We start from the raw sequence: 19,147 nt of genomic DNA, 5'->3' as shown, positions 1-19,147 counted from the left end.
TCTATCTATCTATCATTCCTTCTATCTATCTATCTATCTATCTATCTATCTATCTATCATTCCTTCTATCTATCTATCTATCTATCTATCTATCAGTCCTTCTATCTATCTATCTATCTATCTGTCCTTCTATCTATCTATCATTCCTTCTATCTATCTATCTATCTATCTATCTATCATTCCTTCTATCTATCTATCTATCTATCTATCTATCTATCTATCTATCTATCTATCTATCAGTCCTTCTATCTATCTATCATTCCTTCTATCTATCTATCTATCTATCTATCTATCTATCTATCTATCTATCTATCTATCTATCAGTCCTTCTATCTATCTATCTATCTATCTATCTATCTATCTATCTATCTATCTATCTATCTATCAGTCCTTCTATCTGTCTATCTCCACACATGAACTCAGGATCACAAACACATGAAAGTGCTCTTAATCGGCACAAATGTAGATTCTAACGCTCAACTGCATAATAAACATGTTAAACGAGATGTGGGGAAAATGAAAGACAGAGACCAAGACAAATACATTTCAAACTCATTTATTAACCGATATTCGTCCAGCAGCAGTAGCATGTGAGTGTTTACGTGTGTGTGTGTGTGTGTTAGATCTTGTTGAACGCCGCAACATCCACACTCTGAACCTGTAACACACAAAAACAAACACATCAAGCTTTACATGACACTGGATGTGTGCGCTAACAGCTTCAGTCTGCATGAGAAACAATCATCAACCTTCAGGTCTCTCTCTTCAATCCGACACTGAAGTGAGTTAAACTGCAGTTCATCGACTGGCCACTAGAGGCCGGCTGCAGAAGAGACTCAATCCCATAGAGCCCCATGTTAAAATGCCCAACTTTACAGCAGAATAAAACATGTTTACAGTCTGGTGCAAAAAGTGGTTTGATCTATAAAGCTAATGTTGCCCTTCATGGCGACTGTGAGGGGGTGAATTTTCTTATAACTCATCCGTTTAAATGATATTAAGCCTTAAAGTTCTGCATAATTAAGGGCGTGGCCACTTGAGTGACAGGTGGATGTCACTACTAGCATATGTCACTACTTCTATGTCACTTTTTGTTTATCCGGTGTGGTGAAGAGATGAGTCCCAGCTTAGGACCCAAGCAATCCGATTGGTTCAAAGCACGTTTAATGGGTAATCGCTTTAGTGCCTGGTTACAAATCAGATATCACTTTAATATATAAGTCGTTTGAACTACGTTATAACGACCATTAATGTCTTTTAACTTATACGTTTCATGCACTAGTAAATAACCAAAGCTACAGATTGCAAAATTAAAAATTTCTCAGTCTTGGTGTTTTTTAGTTAGTTTAGATAGTATCATGGAGATAACGATTTTTTCACCATCTACGATATTTTTCGATAAAAAACTTTGATAATAATTATGATACAAGCATAATTCTGTTGAAGAATTAATTATGACATGACATGCTACTTAAGTAGCTAAAAAAATACTTACATTATGCCTAATGTCGCAAAACATTCCTAAAAATGCAATTTCTTTCACTTAAAACTATAAATAATCAGGATAAAAATAAAAGATTAAAGTTTGATTGATTACATTAAGAATCGCGAGAGCAGCTTTAGATCAGGCAATCTCTTCTGGGGTCCTAAGCTCTTCACTTCACCACACCGTGAGAGACGCGCAGACAAGATGGCGACGGCCGGCTCCGCCCACTTTGGGCTTCAGAAACGCTCTTCAGAAACACACGGGTGACGTCACGGACACTACGCCCATTGCTTTACACAGTCTATGATGGGAACGTTACTCACGTAGTCCTCAAACTTGGTGATCTCCTCCTCTAGGAAGTCTGTTCCCACCTTGTCGTCCTCCACCACACAGTTTATCTGCAGTTTCTTGATGCCGTATCCCACTGGAACCAGTTTGGACGCTCCCCACAGCAGCCCGTCCACTTGCACCGACCGCACACACTCCTCCAGCTTCTTCATGTCCGTCTCATCGTCCCACTGTGGACAAGAGGACGACAACATGAGGGTGAGACATTGATGCTGGCTTGAGAAGTCTGGCTAGAAAGTGTAAGTTTATGGTCATGCAGTCGATTGGACAAATGCATAGATTGTCATGTGTGTGATTATTATTATTTCATCCTTTTCGCCAAACATGTGTTTTAGATGGACAGATTAATACAGGACAAAGAATATCAAAATTTAGGATGTTGGAAAATAACAAAGTGTTTTCTGTTCACCAAATGCGTTTTAATCTTCGCTGTTGCTTCAATGCAAATGAACAAGCGCTGTTATTTGTTGTGTAGTGAAGTGTGTGTTCAAGTAAGCCAGATATGAGCAGATTCTGTGCAATACGCTGTATTTAATATATCATGATGACTCACGAGTATTTGCGCTGAATCTGTGCAGATTTGACGACATGAACTTCCCCAGCAAAGCGAGTAAACAGAAGTAACTCGCCAAACTGGCTCATGATTTAACAGTGAGGAAAATAAGTATTTGAGCTATTTTGCAAGTTCTCCCACTTAGAAATCATGGAGGGGTCTGAAATTGTCATCGTAGGTGCATGTCCACTGTGAGAGACATAATCTAAAAAAAAAAATCCAGAAATCACAATGTATGATTTTTTAACTATTTATTTGTATGATACAGCTGCAAATAAGTATTTGAACACCTGAGAAAATCAATGTTAATATTTGGTACAGTAGCCTTTGTTTGCAATTACAGAGGTCAAACGTTTCCTGTAGTTTTTCACCAGGTTTGCACACACTGCAGGAGGGATTTTGGCCCACTCCTCCACACAGATCTTCTCTAGATCAGTCAGGTTTCTGGGCTGTCGCTGAGAAACACGGAGTTTGAGCTCCCTCCAAAGATTCTCTATTGGGTTTAGGTCTGGAGACTGGCTAGGCCACGCCAGAACCTTGATATGCTTCTTACAGAGCCACTCCTTGGTTATCCTGGCTGTGTGCTTCGGGTCATTGTCATGTTGGAAGACCCAGCCTCGACCCATCTTCAATGCTCTAACTGAGGGAAGGAGGTTGTTCCCCAAAATCTCGCAATACATGGCCCCGGTCATCCTCTCCTTAATACAGTGCAGTCGCCCTGTCCCATGTGCAGAAAAACACCCCCAAAGCATGATGCTACCACCCCCATGCTTCACAGTAGGGATGGTGTTCTTGGGATGGTACTCATCATTCTTCTTCCTCCAAACACGTTTAGTGGAATTATGACCAAAAAGTTCTATTTTGGTCTCATCTGACCACATGACTTTCTCCCATGACTCCTCTGGATCATCCAAATGGTCATTGGCAAACTTAAGACGGGCCTTGACATGTGCTGGTTTAAGCAGGGGAACCTTCCGTGCCATGCATGATTTCAAACCATGACGTCTTAGTGTATTACCAACAGTAACCTTGGAAACGGTGGTCCCAGCTCTTTTCAGGTCATTGACCAGCTCCTCCCGTGTAGTTCTGGGCTGATTTCTCACCTTTCTTAGGATCATTGAGACCCCACGAGGTGAGATCTTGCATGGAGCCCCAGTCCGAGGGAGATTGACAGTCATGTTTAGCTTCTTCCATTATCTAACGATTGCTCCAACAGTGGACCTTTTTTCACCAAGCTGCTTGGCAATTTCCCCGTAGCCCTTTCCAGCCTTGTGGAGGTGTACAATTTTGTCTCTAGTGTCTTTGGACAGCTCTTTGGTCTTGGCCATGTTAGTAGTTGGATTCTTACTGATTGTATGGGGTGGACAGGTGTCTTTATGCAGCTAACGACCTCAAACAGGTGCATCTAATTTAGGATAATAAATGGAGTGGAGGTGGACATTTTAAAGGCAGACTAACAGGTCTTTGAGGGTCAGAATTCTAGCTGATAGACAGGTGTTCAAATACTTATTTGCAGCTGTATCATACAAATAAATAGTTAAAAAATCATATATTGTGATTTCTGGATTTTTTTTTTTTAGATTATGTCTCTCACAGTGGACATGCACCTACGATGACAATTTCAGACCCCTCCATGATTTCCAAGTGGGAGAACTTGCAAAATAGCAGGGTGTTCAAATACTTATTTTCCTCACTGTAACAGCATTTCCCGCCAGAGTTGATTATTACCTGCATTTGGCGTGTTAATTTCAAACCCTGTATATTATATGTATATATATATATATATATATATATATATATATATATATATATATATATATATATACACACACATATACAGTACAGGTCAAACGTTTGGAAACATTACTATCTTTAATGTTTTTGAAAGAAGTTTCTTCTGCTCATAAAGCCTGCATTTATTTGATCAAAAATACAGAAAAAAAAGTGATATTGTGCAATTTAAAATAACTGGTTTTCAATTTATTATACTTTAAATTATCATTTATTTCTGTGATGCAAAGCTGAATTTTCAGGATCATTACTCCAGTCTGTCACATGATCCTTTAGAAATCATTCTAATATGATGATTCATTATCAAAGTTGGAAACAGTTCTGCTGCTTAATATTTTTTCATAACCTGTGATACTTTTTTAGGATACTGATGAATAAAAAGTGTAAAAAAAAAAAAAAAAAGCAGCATATTTTTTAAAAATAGAAATCTTTTGTAACAACAATATACACTACTGGTCAGTAATTTGTGGTCAGTAATTTTTTTCTTCCTTTTTTTGAAATAAATCAATACTTTTATTCAGCAAGGATGTGTTAAATTGATAAAAAGTGATAGTAAAGAAGATTTATATTATTAGAAAATATTTTTTTATTTTGAATAAATGCAGTTCTTTTTAACCTTTTATTCATCAAATATATTAGGCAGCAGAACTGTTTCCAACACTCATAATAAATCAGAATATTACAATGATTTCTGAAGGATCATGTGACAGACTGGATGTCACATGTGACACTGAAGACTGGAGTAATGATGCTGAAAATTCAGCTTTGATCACAGGAATAAATTATTTTTTAAAGTATATTCAAATAGAAAACTATTATTTTAAGTTGTAATAATATTTCACAATATTACTGTTTTTTTCTGTATTTTTGATCAAATAAACGCAGCCTTGATAAGCATTAGAGACTTCTGTCAAAAATATAAAAAAACATAATGTTTCCAAACTTTTGACCTGTACTGTATATATATATATATATATTTTTTTTTTATCCAATGAACTTTAGTAGTATACAATATAGTATTCAGAATTTACATCTTAATACATCCAAAAACAAACAAAACAAGGGATCCATTATAAAGCCTGGGACACACCAAGCTGACGGTCGGCCTCGGGCAGTTTCTGTGCGTCGGCCGACTCAGTTTCTCTGTGTGTTTCTCACCGTCGGCTGAAATTGGTCATCGTTGGCTTTTTTCCGGCCGATTCGACATGTTGAATCGGCGTCGGGCCGTCGGTGAGAGAGAGAACTCTGATTGGCTGTTCAGCTTAGTGAACGAGTCAGTGCACGAGAATAATACCAGAGAATGTCTAATAAGGGGAGAAGTTCCACTTTCAGTAAACTTCCGGCTTCTGAACTGGTTGCAGTTCCACTCTGTCTCCACATGAGGGCGCTCACAGGACGAGTGCAGTTCCACTCTGTCTCCACATGAGGGCGCTCACAGGACGAGTGCAGTTCCACTCTGGCTCCACATGAGGGCGCTCACAGGACGAGTGCAGTTCCACTCTGGCTCCACATGAGGGCGCTCACAGGACGAGTGCAGTTCCACTCTGGCTCCACATGAGGGCGCTCACAGGACGAGTGCAGTTCCACTCTGGCTCCACATGAGGGCGCTCACAGGACGAGTGCAGTTCCACTCTGGCTCCACATGAGGGCGCTCACAGGACGAGTGCAGTTCCACTCTGGCTCCACATGAGGGCGCGCACAGGACAAGTGCAGTTCCACTCTGGTTCCACATGAGGGCGCTCACAGGACAGAAATTTGGAGTGCAGAATGAATGGAGGTCTATGGCGCTATACCCCTCAAAATCCACTTTTCTCAGGATATAATTTTTTGTCTAGTAATTTGAATGTTGTATTCGAAAGGAGATGCAAAGAAATGACACATTGTTGAGTGTTAGATTTTCTAGAGTCACTTATTTGCTTTAAAAAGTCTTTTAAAACGTCAATGACGTCATATACATCGTACGACCAGAGATTCTGCTTTACGGCAATCCTTCAGTCACTTTGGTGCTTTCGCGCTCTGCACTTTCTTTTCTCTTGAGGCATCGACAACACAGCTGACACAGGCAAACACACAACACAGCTGACACAGGCAAACACACAACACAGCTGACACAGGCAAACACACAACACAGCTGACACAGGCAAACACACGTGCTAGAAGAGCTTTTGTTTTGTTTGTTTCTGGTCCCGCTTCGGACGCCACGATGCCATCAAGCGGTATCTCTGGTCGTAATCAGTCCTTCACTGACCAATCAGCGTTCATTAGCAGAATGCTAGCGTGTTATGGGCAACAACAACTCAACCTGTAAGAATTCAAAAGGACATAAGTACTCGTTCATTCAACTATCGACCTATAACCCATGTTGAACTTGCAAAACCTACAATCAGATCTGAGATTTCTCAACGGCAATCGGGTGAAAGAGACAAATTTAGCCGTCTAGCCCCATAGACTCCCATTCATTCTGCACTCATGGGCGATCGCCCCCAGTGGAGCTCTGGTGGAACTACAACCACAATTCGGTACAATAGGACTCAACAGGGAGTGGGCAGGCTCGCCGTAGACGGGCTCTGATAATAACAAAACAGTGAGTAAAGTCGTCAAACCGGTACAGATAGAAGGCCGTTCTAATGTTACGCCATCTTACCTGAGAGTTCCTCAGCGAATATTACAATATTAACACGAGTGGAGTAAAGAAAGTGTTTAGCAGGATTGATATTCATGCACTGCTTTGTTTACGGTTTGTGTTTCTGCAGCATCGGTTTCCCTTTTTGAATGACGAATATAGACGAATATATCTGCAGAAATAGACAGTTGTCTCATTCACACGCAGGCGCAGAACACACGCTAGCTGACAGTCGGCTGTAGTTCTCTCGGTGTGTGTTCAAGTGCAGCTTTTCCCCGACGCGAGGCGACAACACAGTCGGCTTTCATCAGCGCTAGTTCGTCGGCGTCGGGTGGGTGTGTCCCGGGCTTAAGGATGGGAACGATAACATTCCTGCAATGTGTTATTTGGATCCTATCGCCGTCCTGGTCACTAAAACATCTGCCGCTTCAGCTACAAGACTCTAAGCGCAGGACTTCATGTACTTGTGTAAACTGCAGGTGAATCACTTACAGGTTTGACGTCTAACAGGATGGATGATTTCGCGATGAGGACGGGCTTTTTGGCCTTTTTCGCGGCATATTCCTGCAGCCGCTGCTCTTTCAGCCTCTCGGCCTCCTCGTCCACCTCTTCATCGCTGCCGAACAGGTCAAGGTCATCCTCCTCTTCCTCCTCCTCCTCCTCCTCTTTCACCGGAGCAGACGGGGCTTTCTGGGGACCGGTCCCGTTAACGGTCGGCACCGATGAGCGCTTCTCCAGCGCAGACACTCGACTCTCCATCTTACCGAGAGCAGAACGCAGATCCTCCACCACTGACACACACAGAACGACAACAATCAGACCTGCGTTTCTTAAAGGTGCAGTGTGTAACATTTAGGAGGATCTGTTGACAGGAATGCAATATCATATACATAACTATGTTTTCAGTGGTGTATCAATACCTTACATAATGAACCGTTATGTTTTTATTAGCTTAGAATGAGCATTTACACACACCGCGGGTCTGCTTATAAGACATGTTTCTACAGGAGCCCTGAACGGACATTCATCACTGTTGTTCTTCACGCGAGCTAAAGTCAGCGAATAAAACACTGACACAATGATGAACAAGTTACAATAATATTCGCAATAACATCGTTTTACTGAATAATTAAGTAAACCTAATTTCTTTATCTTTGTAAAAAACCTCATTGCATAACTGGCTACTCTCTGCTGTCTAAGACGACGACATCACTTCCTGTCGGCCACCGTAACTTCTGTTGGGTGCAATTCTTAACCTCACCACTAGATGCCGCTAAAATAAACACACTGCACCTTTAAAGGAAGTACAAGTGCTTGCAAAAGATTACTGTTAAAATTGAATGTAAAATGCTACTTATTATGACATCACCGTTGTTCAGTTTGCATGATGAATGCTGATGTTATTTGTCCACCTCAGGACGCCAGAGAAAATACAGTTTTATTTTATATGATGTTTGCTACAGCAAAGAAGGCTAGATATAATGCATTCAAACAGGGCTGTTATTGTTGACTAAAACTATTAAAAAGCTGAAATAAAATAAAGTATTATTAGATTTAAAAAATAATAATAACTGAAATAAGTTGAAGGGCTAAAATTATTAACTGGAAATTAATAAAACCTGAAATAAGAACAAATTAAACATAAATAGTAATATTTTAAAAACTAAAACTAATAAAAATGACAAAAGCATAGTAAAATTAGAACAAAATTAAGCTAAAATTAAAATATAAAAATAAAAGCTAATGCAAAAAATTAATAAACACTATAATATTTTATAAATAATAGTAAAATAACACTAGATGCAAATTGAAATAAAATGAAACCTAAAAAGTATTTTTTTTTTAAAGAACAAAAACTAAGAAAATGAAAAAAGCACAGTATTAAATTACAAAAAAATAAAATATAAAAACATAAAAATAAAAGCTAATGCCAAAAAGTGTATATAAACTATAATAGTATATAAATAATACTAAAGTAACTGCATGCAAACTGAAATTAAATTTAACCTAAATAGTAATATTTACCAAAAACAACAAAAACTAATAAAAATGACAAAAGCACATAGTAAAATTACTAAAAAATTAAAACATAAAAATAAAAGCTAATGCAAATATTAATAAAAACTATAATAAATATATATATATAGTATATAAATAATACTAAAATAACTGCATGCAAACTGAAATAAAATTAAACCTAAATAGCAATATTTACAAAAAAGAACGAAAATGACAAAAGGATATTGTAAAATTACTAAAAATGAAACAAATTTATGTTTACAAATATTTTTTTTGATTGTTTTATACTGAAATCGAAATTTACTGAATAGTTAATTTGAGGGTGCTGAATGTTTTTACAAAATGTACATTTATCCAAAAAAAAAAAATGTAATTAATCCTTCCGAAATGCAAATGCAAAGCTATGAGAATCTCTTTAACAACATGTGAACACACAAACCTGTGTGTAGACTCTGGTTCTCTAGTTCCAGGTTCTTCATGCGTGCGGCGAGCTCCCCGTAATCAGCAGCGCTGCCTCCGCCGCTCTAAACACACACACACACACACACACACACACACACACACACACGTCACATCACAGTTCCCATCAGCCCCTGCTCTGATACACCACTGTGCAGTGAGGTCTAGTTACAATTACACAAACACTACTAACAGAACACACAACTACAGTCAACATGTTTCACACAAAACAACATGAAATTGTGCTACATTTTGTCAGAACTTATTTTACAGTTAGCAAATTCAATTTGTTTATAACATGTTTCCAAACCCCTTTGATTTTGTTAATATTTACAATAATTTAACAACACGTTTGTATGTTCACGGTTCTCTGATGTCGGTTAATGGTCAACATGACATGCAATTAAATAAAAAAATAATAATATTTTTATTTTGATTGTTTTTGTTTTAAAATTATTTATTTTAATTGTACACATTAATTATTTGCACATTAATTAATTACTCAGACTCTGAACTCTGTATTTGTGTATAATTTAAAATAATTATTTTTTCTTGTGCTCATTTAATGATTATTTTAATTGAATCATATTTCTTGCATGAAACATTTTAAAATTCTGTTTGGTTAAAATGATAGTTCTCACTGAAAAAGAAGGAATAAATCAATAACAAATACACTGTCTAATAGTTAATTTCAGAGCAAATACATACATACAGAACAGCCTGGAACAACATACAAACCAGGGTTATTAAAGTTAACTAAAACCATCTCAACGATACTAAACACTAATACAAACCTCACAACAAAGATGCAAATGTACAAGTGTTTGCTCTTCCACAGCAAAATACACACGAAACATAACAATAAATCCACACAGGACACATGCATAACAGTCTTCTGAAACTGCCTAAACAACATGCATGCGAGCATGCACACGCTTTGACTTTGACGTGAGCTACTTTGGTGTGTGTTTCTGGCCGACGGCTTTCACACACACACACACACTTACAGGAGAGGAGCGGTGGGAGGGGTTTGATATTTTAGGGGCGGAGCCTCTACTCGGCTGCAAGGTTGTCTTCAGCTACAGGAGAAATCATTTATAAGGGAAGTCAACAGATGATTCAAAATTAAAATTTTGTGGCGAAGATCCAGCTTTTAATGTTGTTTATGTGTCTATGTGGTGTTTTTAATCTGCTTTAAGACAAACCATGTGTAAATTCATAAGTCGACTTCATTGCTGAGTATTTCCTCCTTAAAACTGCAGTGAACCAAAGACAGTCTCAAAAACACGCTTTGAAATCGCTGGTGTTTCTGACGTCACAAACGACCTTGTAACCAATCAGATCAACGTGTGATCGTCAACCAGTGGATCTCTGAGCTGAGTGAGTGAGTGGAGGCGGGGCTCATTTGCATATTCATAGAACCGCGCATACTAAATGAGGCAAGGGTGTCGAGTTACATTTAAGATATTTTAAGGCATAATGATTTTTTTCAGGGTACAAACATTTAAATATGTCATGTTGGTGATGAGTTTTAAGGGATGAAATTATTGACTACAGGGGGACTTTAAGAGAGAAGATCTGGGGCTTCGTTCTCAAACCTAGTGAGCCGCCTACATAGACAGCATATCAGAGACATGCTCATGACCAAAGGATGACTGTGACTGATTGGATTGAAAGAGTTCGTTCTCATGAATAATGCAGAGAAAAGCTCAGAAAATGATGACGTAGACGCGTACCCTCCAGCCACTCAGAATCAACGTATAAAACTCACTTTTCATGAAGTTGGTTCAACTGTGCTTTTTAAACCGGAAGAACAAAATGGTTCAGAAAAATAATAATAACCACTTTTCCCTTAATAATAAAAAACATAATGAGTGATATTTTCATTGATGTACAACCTATACACGTTAAAATCTCAAAAAATGTGTTTTAGGGTTTCATGAACCTTTTTTCATGGTGTCCCTCACAGTTTTATTCCAAAATAAAAGCTCAATGGTGTGTGTGTGTGTGTGTGTGTTATATATATATATATATATATATGGAAAGTTATATACTTTAAAGTTTGTGAACGCCTTGCAGAAAATTATTCACATTTTTTGTAAAGGGTTCACAAACTTTCTTACTAATAGCAATCACAATTATTATCAGTAGGAAAAAATTTCCTGATAAAAATTGTGCAGCCCTAGAACAGAGCTCGTTTGTACCTCTCTAAGAGTAATCCCAGGAATTTTTCATTCAACTCACCCCAGCGAGAGATTTCTGGATGTTTTCTCGCGCTCGAGCGATGTCCTGGAGAATACTGTTAGCTCCGGTGTCCTGAGACGAGAGAGAGAAACCTCAGTGTGTGCTGGTATAGAGCAAGTGTTAAACAGTGAAGCTCAGTGCTAGCAACGGTAAGGTCATGGGTTCAGTTCCCTGGGAATGTGGGAATGAACGAATCTTTAGATAAAAGCATCTGCCAAATGCATAAAATTAATTAAACGTACATTTGGAATGGACTCATTGCCTACTATTTTTCAAAAATATCATGTGGAATAGTAGTATAAGCACAAGTCCTGTGCAAGTTGATCATGTTAATTGTGACCCTGGACCACAAAACCAGTCATAAGGGTAATGTTTTTAGAATTTGAGATTTATAGATCATATGAAAGCTGAATAAATAAGCTTTCCATTGATGTATGGTTTATTAGGATAGGACGTTTGGCTGAGATACAACTATTTTAAAATCTGGAATCTGAGGGTGCAAAAAAATCGAAACATTGAGAAAATGTCCATTTATGTTCATGATTGTGCAGCATCCACTCACAATTTTTTTTTTAATATATATTTACGGTAGGAAATTTACAAAATATCTTCATGGAACATGATCTTCACTTAATATCCTAATGATTTTTGGCATAAAAGAAAAATCTATAATTTTGTCCCATGCAATGTATTGTTGGCTATTGCCACAGATATACCCGTGCGACATGTGACTGGTTTTGTGATCCAGGGTCACGCATGAGACGTCTCTGGATTTTATAACCTGTTTGTGTTGTGTAGGTCCGTTCATCTGCTCGTAAAACCGCCGTTCTGCTTCATCGTAACGCGGCTTATCGAACCAGATCCTCTCCTGCGCCAAACAGTCCGCTGCAGTCATCCTGCACAAACACACACAAGACCTGTGACAACCTCACTAAATACCACATGACATGAACATTGATGGAGCAATGTGGACATGAGATGAACATTTGATTTTCTATATATTTGGCCTTGATGAAAGTGAAAGTATGTTTGAGATCAACTGTGGGACTAGTTTTTATTTAAATATTTCAATCAGATGATATTATTTTTTACAATCAATGTAACAAGTTCATCCACCCCAAAAATTAACAAGAATAATGAATATAAGAAATTATTAAATTATAAAGCGATTTATTAAATAAATCCAAATGCAATATTTTCCTTTATCCTGAAATAACTAAAACTGAAATAAAACTTAATACAAATGAAACTTACTAAAAGAATAAAATGAAAATGGAAAATAAAAACAAGCCCCCAAAATTAGCATATGGACATAATACTAATAATATTACATGTTAATGCAATGCAACCATGCAAAAAAGACATCAACAGAACAAATGAAAGAAAACTAAATGAAGACAAAACTGAACTCAGACAAATGAATCTTTCAAGCCAACACAACGGACCAAACGCAACAAGAATGAATGTGAGTGTGTAAAAAACAATGAGGAAAAATATGCAATGAAGATGATGGACAAAAGAAGTAGAAAAGGTTGTAAACATAATGCATGTAAATAAAAGGGGTGAGATTGATGTTACCTGAGAGTAAAACATCGCTTAAAAGGGATCGTTCAACAGAAACTGTAAATTCTGTCATGGTTCACTGACCCGCATGTCGTTCCAAACCCGTATGACTTACTTTTCTCCACACGAAAGAAGATGATTTGTAGGACGTTCAAGAAACAAAAGTAATGCAGGTTTGGAGCGGCATGAGGGAGTGAACTAACTCAAATGTGCGGGGAAAGTGTGTGCAATCTTTCTGGAGTATGGAGTCATACTTCTGCTTCCGGCTAGAATGGTTTGCAGATGTTTTGAGGGATTTCGCCGCGGCTCCTTCATAGAAACGAGTCTCCGCCTCCACGTAGCGACCACGATCAAGCCACACCCTCTCGCTGTCGGGATGCAAGAAATTACACATCGCTGCTCCTTGATTGGTTCTTACATCATCAGAATCCCGGCGATTGCAAACCACAGGCTTTTTTTGTGTAGCGACGTCGTTATTTCGCCGCTTTGAGCTCGATTCATCGCTACTGGTTTTCAGTGGCGAGTTGCGGCTGTACAGGTTCTGGTAGAAAGACGCCTCGGCTCTATCGAAAAGCGGCTTCTGAAGCCACACCCCCATTGGGGGTGGAGTCAGGCAAGGAAGGCCGTTGATTGGCTTTGAAGCAGGTGTGGGCGGAGTCGGGGTTTGTGATTGGTAGCCCTCGTCAGTGGGCGTTTGGCTGTTGGGTTGCAGTTGGAGAGATCTTGGTTGATTGGGAAACCGCCCCACAAACTTGCTCTCGGATTGGTCAAAGTTGGGTTTGTTGACCCACACGTCTTGAACGACGTGATGACAAGCCTCTTGGCCTCGATGGTGACAGGTTTCCGGCTTTCGTGACGAATCGGAAAAGCTCGCAGGAGAAGTCGTGCCATTTTGCTCCTGCAAGAGTCGTACGTAGTAAAGGCTCTCCGCTCTCTCGTATGCGCCGCGGTCGAACCAGACCGACGAACTCTCCGATCTCAAGCCCTCGAGAGCCGCGCTGGACAACCATCCCACGGCACCGTTCGGCTGGCGTTCGGAAGATCCCGACTTATTCAAAGAAGAATTTCGGCGGCTTCTGTTGCGCATTTTCTTGTGTCCGGGAATATAGAGGTGGAGGATTGATAAATAAATGAAAGAGAGGAAAAGGAGAGTGACAGGGAACTGAAGAATTAATTACACAGCAATAGGTTAACGTTAAACATGAAGTGTGTAAATTGTGCAAATCTGTTTTAAGGCCTTGTTTACACCTGGTGTTAAGATGCATTTTGGTCGATCGGATCACAAGTGGACGAGGGAGACACATTCCCGGTGTTTTAATCCATGTCATTTCTCCACTTTCAACCACTTCCGTCCTGATTTCTTCTGCCACTTCTGTCCTGAAGGGGAGCGTCTATGGGCGGGTAAATATATGGGCTTTTCCAGATCTTTCGATCTAATGGACAAAATAAGCTTGTGCAATTTACATATGAACACACTGGAAACAAGCGTGCCGCACAAGCCTTGAAAAGTGAAGCCAAAGCGCCTCGATCGACCCCCGGTGGCTGGTCCTAGTATAGGTCATAAGCCCCGCCTCCCTGTGTTATTCAACGGGACGTGAGACCAACTAAACAATTTAATTACACTTCAAATATCTTTTTTCCGAAGGTGGTTTCTGTCATTTACTGTAGTTTTTATCACGCTGATGTAAATTCAAGGGTTTGTTTTTAAAATAAGTTTGTTTTTAGTTAGTTATTTGATGCTATAAAAACGGTGGTGTGACGTCATGATTGACAGCTGTGATTGACAGGTTCTCTGAGCAAAGTAGTCACTGAAGCACCAACAGACTTTTTTCGGGATCTTCGGAGGACTGAGGAGATTGGAGCTTTAAATTTAATATCTAAATTTCTATAATTAATTATTTCACACCGAGAGTGAGGGCGGGGCCTTGATTTCGCGGCTTTACTTCTGCTCACGACTGCGCAGGTCTGGCCCCGAGATCGCCACTGCGCAGACTCAAGCCCCAAGATGTCAGCGTCATATCGGGACACTGGCGGCCTCAGTTCTCACCAATGGACGAGAGCAAAGGGGCGTCATCCATCTTTTTTTACAGTCTATGACTGTAAAAAACATACGGAGAGCATCAGCTTTAGTTTCTGCTCTGACAGCCTCAAGACCAGCCGAACGCTGAGAGTGTCTGTTAAAAATCAGGAATGGAGAGAGAACATTGTGTTTGGTACGTTTTTCATCTTCAAACCAAACTCGGGTCTTCAGCCAACAAAGTTTTAATCCCGTCTGGCTAGAGCTCTTCCCGTAACGTTTACTCATTAGGTCAGTAGACGGAGAGTTGTCGGTCTCTTTGAAAGGCTGTTTCAATGCATTCGACCACATGAGCGTTTACACTACGAAAGCAATCCGTTGTAGACCCCATTTACGCCTGTATTTAACATCGTTCACTTGTGATCCGATCGACCAAAACGCATCTTAATAACAGGCGTAAACAAGGCCTCAGTTTGAGAGCAAATTAGCAAACATAAACTATGTTTGTTTAGGGTCATGCAACAGAAGTAGTAACACTGATCCAGTGGTCACTATTACTAACAGACAACAAAAACTGAATTTGTGTTTGTGAATTTGTGTTTTTTTACTATTTCATTTGGTGCAGCAAAAATTACACACTTAAGTTTTAAAGACAGAACAAGCCACACACACATTACACAGAAACAATTATGGTTGCATTAGATTTAAACACTGAGCTTAACAATGAAGTCAAGCAGAATATGAATAAAAAAGAAGGAACTGAAAGAAAGGACAATCGAATTTAAAATGGACAAAACACCCACTCAAATCCATCATGGGACAAATAATATGAGCCAAATCCCACATCCAGCATGCCGACGGGAGACAGTCTGTCCAAACTCACCTTCAGCAAACGGGAAAAGTGACCAAACAAAACAGTATGAAGCTGAACTCGTTCTTCTCATCCAGACAGAGGCAAGCAATAAACCATAATGTGCAAATAAGAAAAGTATATGCACACTGAATCTCACAAGAGGACTTCAATCCTACATGCCCTTACAAAGAAGCTCTGCGTGGAAAACATGGTACTGTGATGGAATCAGAGAGGCACTTTGATATATTATGTACAATGGTACTGAATGATTACCATAGTATATGTCTAAAAATATGGTATTATCATGGTACAGTGTGAATGAGAGTATTTTTCTTGTACTATTTTCTTTGTTAGTATCGAATGACTGGACTGACATACACTGCCTGGCCAAAAATGTTAGTAAAGACAATGTTTAAAATAGTCCGAGTGACTACAGTGGCTCGACCTTAAGTTTATCAAGCGACGAGAATACTTTTTGTGCGCAAAAAAACAAACAAAAATAACGACTTTATTCAACTCTTCATTTTCTTCTGTTTCTCTAAGTGAGTTGACGTAGTGTAACAGCACTGTAAAAAATGATTTTTTTGGTGAAGTAAATACTACTGAAAAAAAACAATGTAATTTACATGAAAAAGTTAGTTCAGGCAAGAATTAAAAAAACGAAGTAAATTCCATATCAGTACTTAATTCAAGCAAGTAGAAATTAAAGCGTAAATATCAACTCAATAAAATTGAGTAAAAATTACTCCGCTTTTCTGATACTGGGGTTCCCATCATGCACTGGACCTTGAATAATTAATGAGGTTAATTTTTCACTGGTTTCCAGCTGTATTTACACTGTTTTATCATTGCTTTTGTTGTCAGGATTAGTAACTTGCCATTTTGTGACATTTCGAGTAAATTTTCTGCTCAAAATGACACATTCAAACACAAAAACGATCCATCAAATGTTACCGTCATTGTGTATTAAGTATTGAGGTCTTTGCATTCACATGATGCTTAACATCTGACATGCTGTAGTATAAATTACTTAGATAATCTAAGTAAAGCACATACTATAAATGACTGGTATAATTCAGTATTATTGTTTGAGTGAAATGTAATGCAAAGGAAATTTCAACTAAATCGATATTAATCAACCTTTTACTAGCCAAGTTAAAATTACTTATTTTCTGTGTTACTTTCACTTAACTAGGTTAAGTAAAGTTTACTTAATTCCATATTCCAAGTAAATTTAACTTAAAGATTTCTAATTAAAGCTACTGATGAATATGTTTAGGTTTTTACTTGGCAAATCTTTGTAAATTTACTAGCATTTTCTGAGTGAAAAAAGTTGCCTAGCTTTTTTCAAGTAAATCCTACTCCAAATTTTTTTCAGTGAGTGCAGCGCTTCTGGGTTGTACGTCAGAACGGAGGCTCACTATTGGCCAGCCTCACACGCATCACACACATGACCAGCGTCGGCCAATAGTGAGCCTCTGTTCTGACGTACAACCCAGAAGCGCTGCGCTGTTACACTACTGAACTCACTCAGAGACACACAGGAGAAAATGAAGAGTTGAATAAAGTCGTTATTTTTGTGCACAAAAAGTATTCTCGTCGCTTGATAAACTTAAGGTTGAGCCACTGTAGTCACTTGGACTATTTTAAACATTGTCTTTACTAACTTTCTGGGCCGGCAAGTTTCAATAACAGAGAAGCCTATGGAGGAGTGAGACAGCTCTCAGATTTCATCAAAAATATCTTAATTTGTGTTGAAGATGAACGAAAGTCTTACGGGGTTGAACAACATGAGGGAGAGAAATTACTGACAGAACTTTCATTTTTGGGTGAACTGTCCCTTTAAGAGTCTATGATTTGATCATTATTGCAGTGATTATTATATTTTTAGCATGATATATGTTTGGCAACAGTTCTTCTAACCCTAAATGATGGAGTGTATACCTTTCATTTCTTAAACAACCATGTGGGAAGACACATCATGGTCATATTTAAGGATGATAATATCAAGATTCATCAGGCTCAGATTGTGAAAGAATAGTTGGGAGGGAGAATCTAAAAAAATAAGTACTAGTATCAGGAAAATAGATACTAGTATGTTTTAAGGATTCAATGTTAAATTTTACATTAGAGGACAGTTTATTTTATGATGACTGTCAAGATCTGAACCTGATTTTGGGGGAAATGGACTAATGTGGATTTTCTCATTAAAGCCTAATCACTTATTCCGTTGGTTCAAAAAGAAAAAGGTGATATCAAGAGATCATAAAATCAATAAATCTGTAGAAATCTCTGGTTTACCAAGAGATCATCAGCTTAAACATGAGATGCGTCATTATTCAAGATAATCTGTCTGGACTTCCTGCACATGGAGGTGTCAGGCCCATGAAAACCAAAACACTAGATATTTATAGAGGATTAAACGGATTTTCATTATGACAGTGACTGAAACATCAACACGAGCTTTCTATCAGGTAACGTTAACGATCATATTGATTATTTTTACATGAATAAATAAACAGCTGAATGACGTCTACCCGGCTTTTGAAAACCCCGTACATTTACAGCACAGCATTATTCAATCATTTAAACAAAGAAACGCAATAAAAGAACATAAACACCATCATTTTTCAAACATATACTCACTTTAAACGCTTTAGTTAGTGTTGTATGAATGAATCGCTGCTGCTCGCCGCGCGCTCACGGAACAGAAGGAGCGAGCGAGACCCGAGCGAACCATTCGTGCTCACGAGCGGGGGAGATCATTACCACAAAACACCCACAAAACTGATAAACATTACACTAATGAAGCTTAAGTGTATTTGTAATCAATAGTTAAGTGTTTTATATATGTATACATATAGACATAACACACAATAGTGCGGTAGAAGGCTTTTAAAAATATATTTCGTCATGACATTTACCACATGGTACATTCCTCGCTGTTTCCCAGCGCGACTGCGTACATGACGCCATCAAATGATGGGAAAGGCCCATTTCTGAGGAAATGCTGTCTCTGCTCCTTTTGTGGAAACAAGAGTGAAAGAACTGGGACATTACTGTTTTAATTCAAATTTAAACTATAATAGTATTCTTTACGATAATATTCTTTTATATAAACAAAAATAAGTCTCGATTAATTCTGTACAATTTAATAATAATAATATCCTTATATCCAAAACGTTAACTAG

The 19,147-nt window shown here is 38.4% G+C and overlaps 1 protein-coding gene across 6 annotated transcripts; it reads right to left on the bottom strand.

Annotated features, from left to right (window-relative positions):
- Positions 1-540: 540 nt before the first annotated feature.
- eef1db (eukaryotic translation elongation factor 1 delta b (guanine nucleotide exchange protein)) lies at positions 541-18,719 on the bottom strand. 6 transcript variants are annotated; one of them, XM_084090879.1, is made up of 9 exons: positions 18,603-18,668; positions 15,987-16,039; positions 13,341-14,176; positions 12,305-12,419; positions 11,524-11,595; positions 9,260-9,344; positions 7,294-7,592; positions 1,810-2,004; positions 541-658 (listed from the first exon to the last, which is right to left on the bottom strand). In XM_084090879.1, exons 3-9 carry the CDS (start codon positions 14,171-14,173, stop codon positions 620-622), a joined length of 1,638 nt encoding a protein of 545 aa, XP_083947005.1. In that variant the 5' UTR covers positions 14,174-14,176; positions 15,987-16,039; positions 18,603-18,668; the 3' UTR covers positions 541-619. The 6 variants fall into 6 exon arrangements, with proteins under 6 accessions (XP_083947005.1, XP_083947006.1, XP_083947009.1 ...); XM_084090880.1 differs by lacking the exons at positions 13,341-14,176; positions 15,987-16,039 and adding an exon at positions 10,287-10,358 and having other exon boundaries at positions 18,603-18,719; XM_084090883.1 differs by lacking the exon at positions 13,341-14,176 and having other exon boundaries at positions 18,603-18,666.
- Positions 18,720-19,147: the final 428 nt, after the last annotated feature.

The sequence above is a fragment of the Abramis brama genome, assembly GCF_963993115.1.
Source record: "Abramis brama genome assembly, chromosome: 18".
NCBI lineage: Eukaryota > Metazoa > Chordata > Actinopteri > Cypriniformes > Leuciscidae > Abramis > Abramis brama.
The sequence above is the reverse complement of the archived record's forward strand: the minus strand, read 5'-3'. Positions and strand labels throughout refer to the sequence as shown.

Excerpts from the sequence above, each read along its gene's own strand:
- eef1db (XM_084090878.1), bottom strand. The coding sequence starts at position 14,173 with ATGCGCAACAGAAGCCGCCGAAATTCTTCTTTGAATAAGTCGGGATCT. Across the intron at positions 9,345-10,286 it reads CCTCCCACCGCTCCTCTCCT|AGCGGCGGAGGCAGCGCTGC; the intron begins GTAAGTGTGTGT and ends GTGTGTGTTTAG. Across the intron at positions 7,593-9,259 it reads GAACCAGAGTCTACACACAG|TGGTGGAGGATCTGCGTTCT; the intron begins GTTTGTGTGTTC and ends TGTGTGTGTCAG.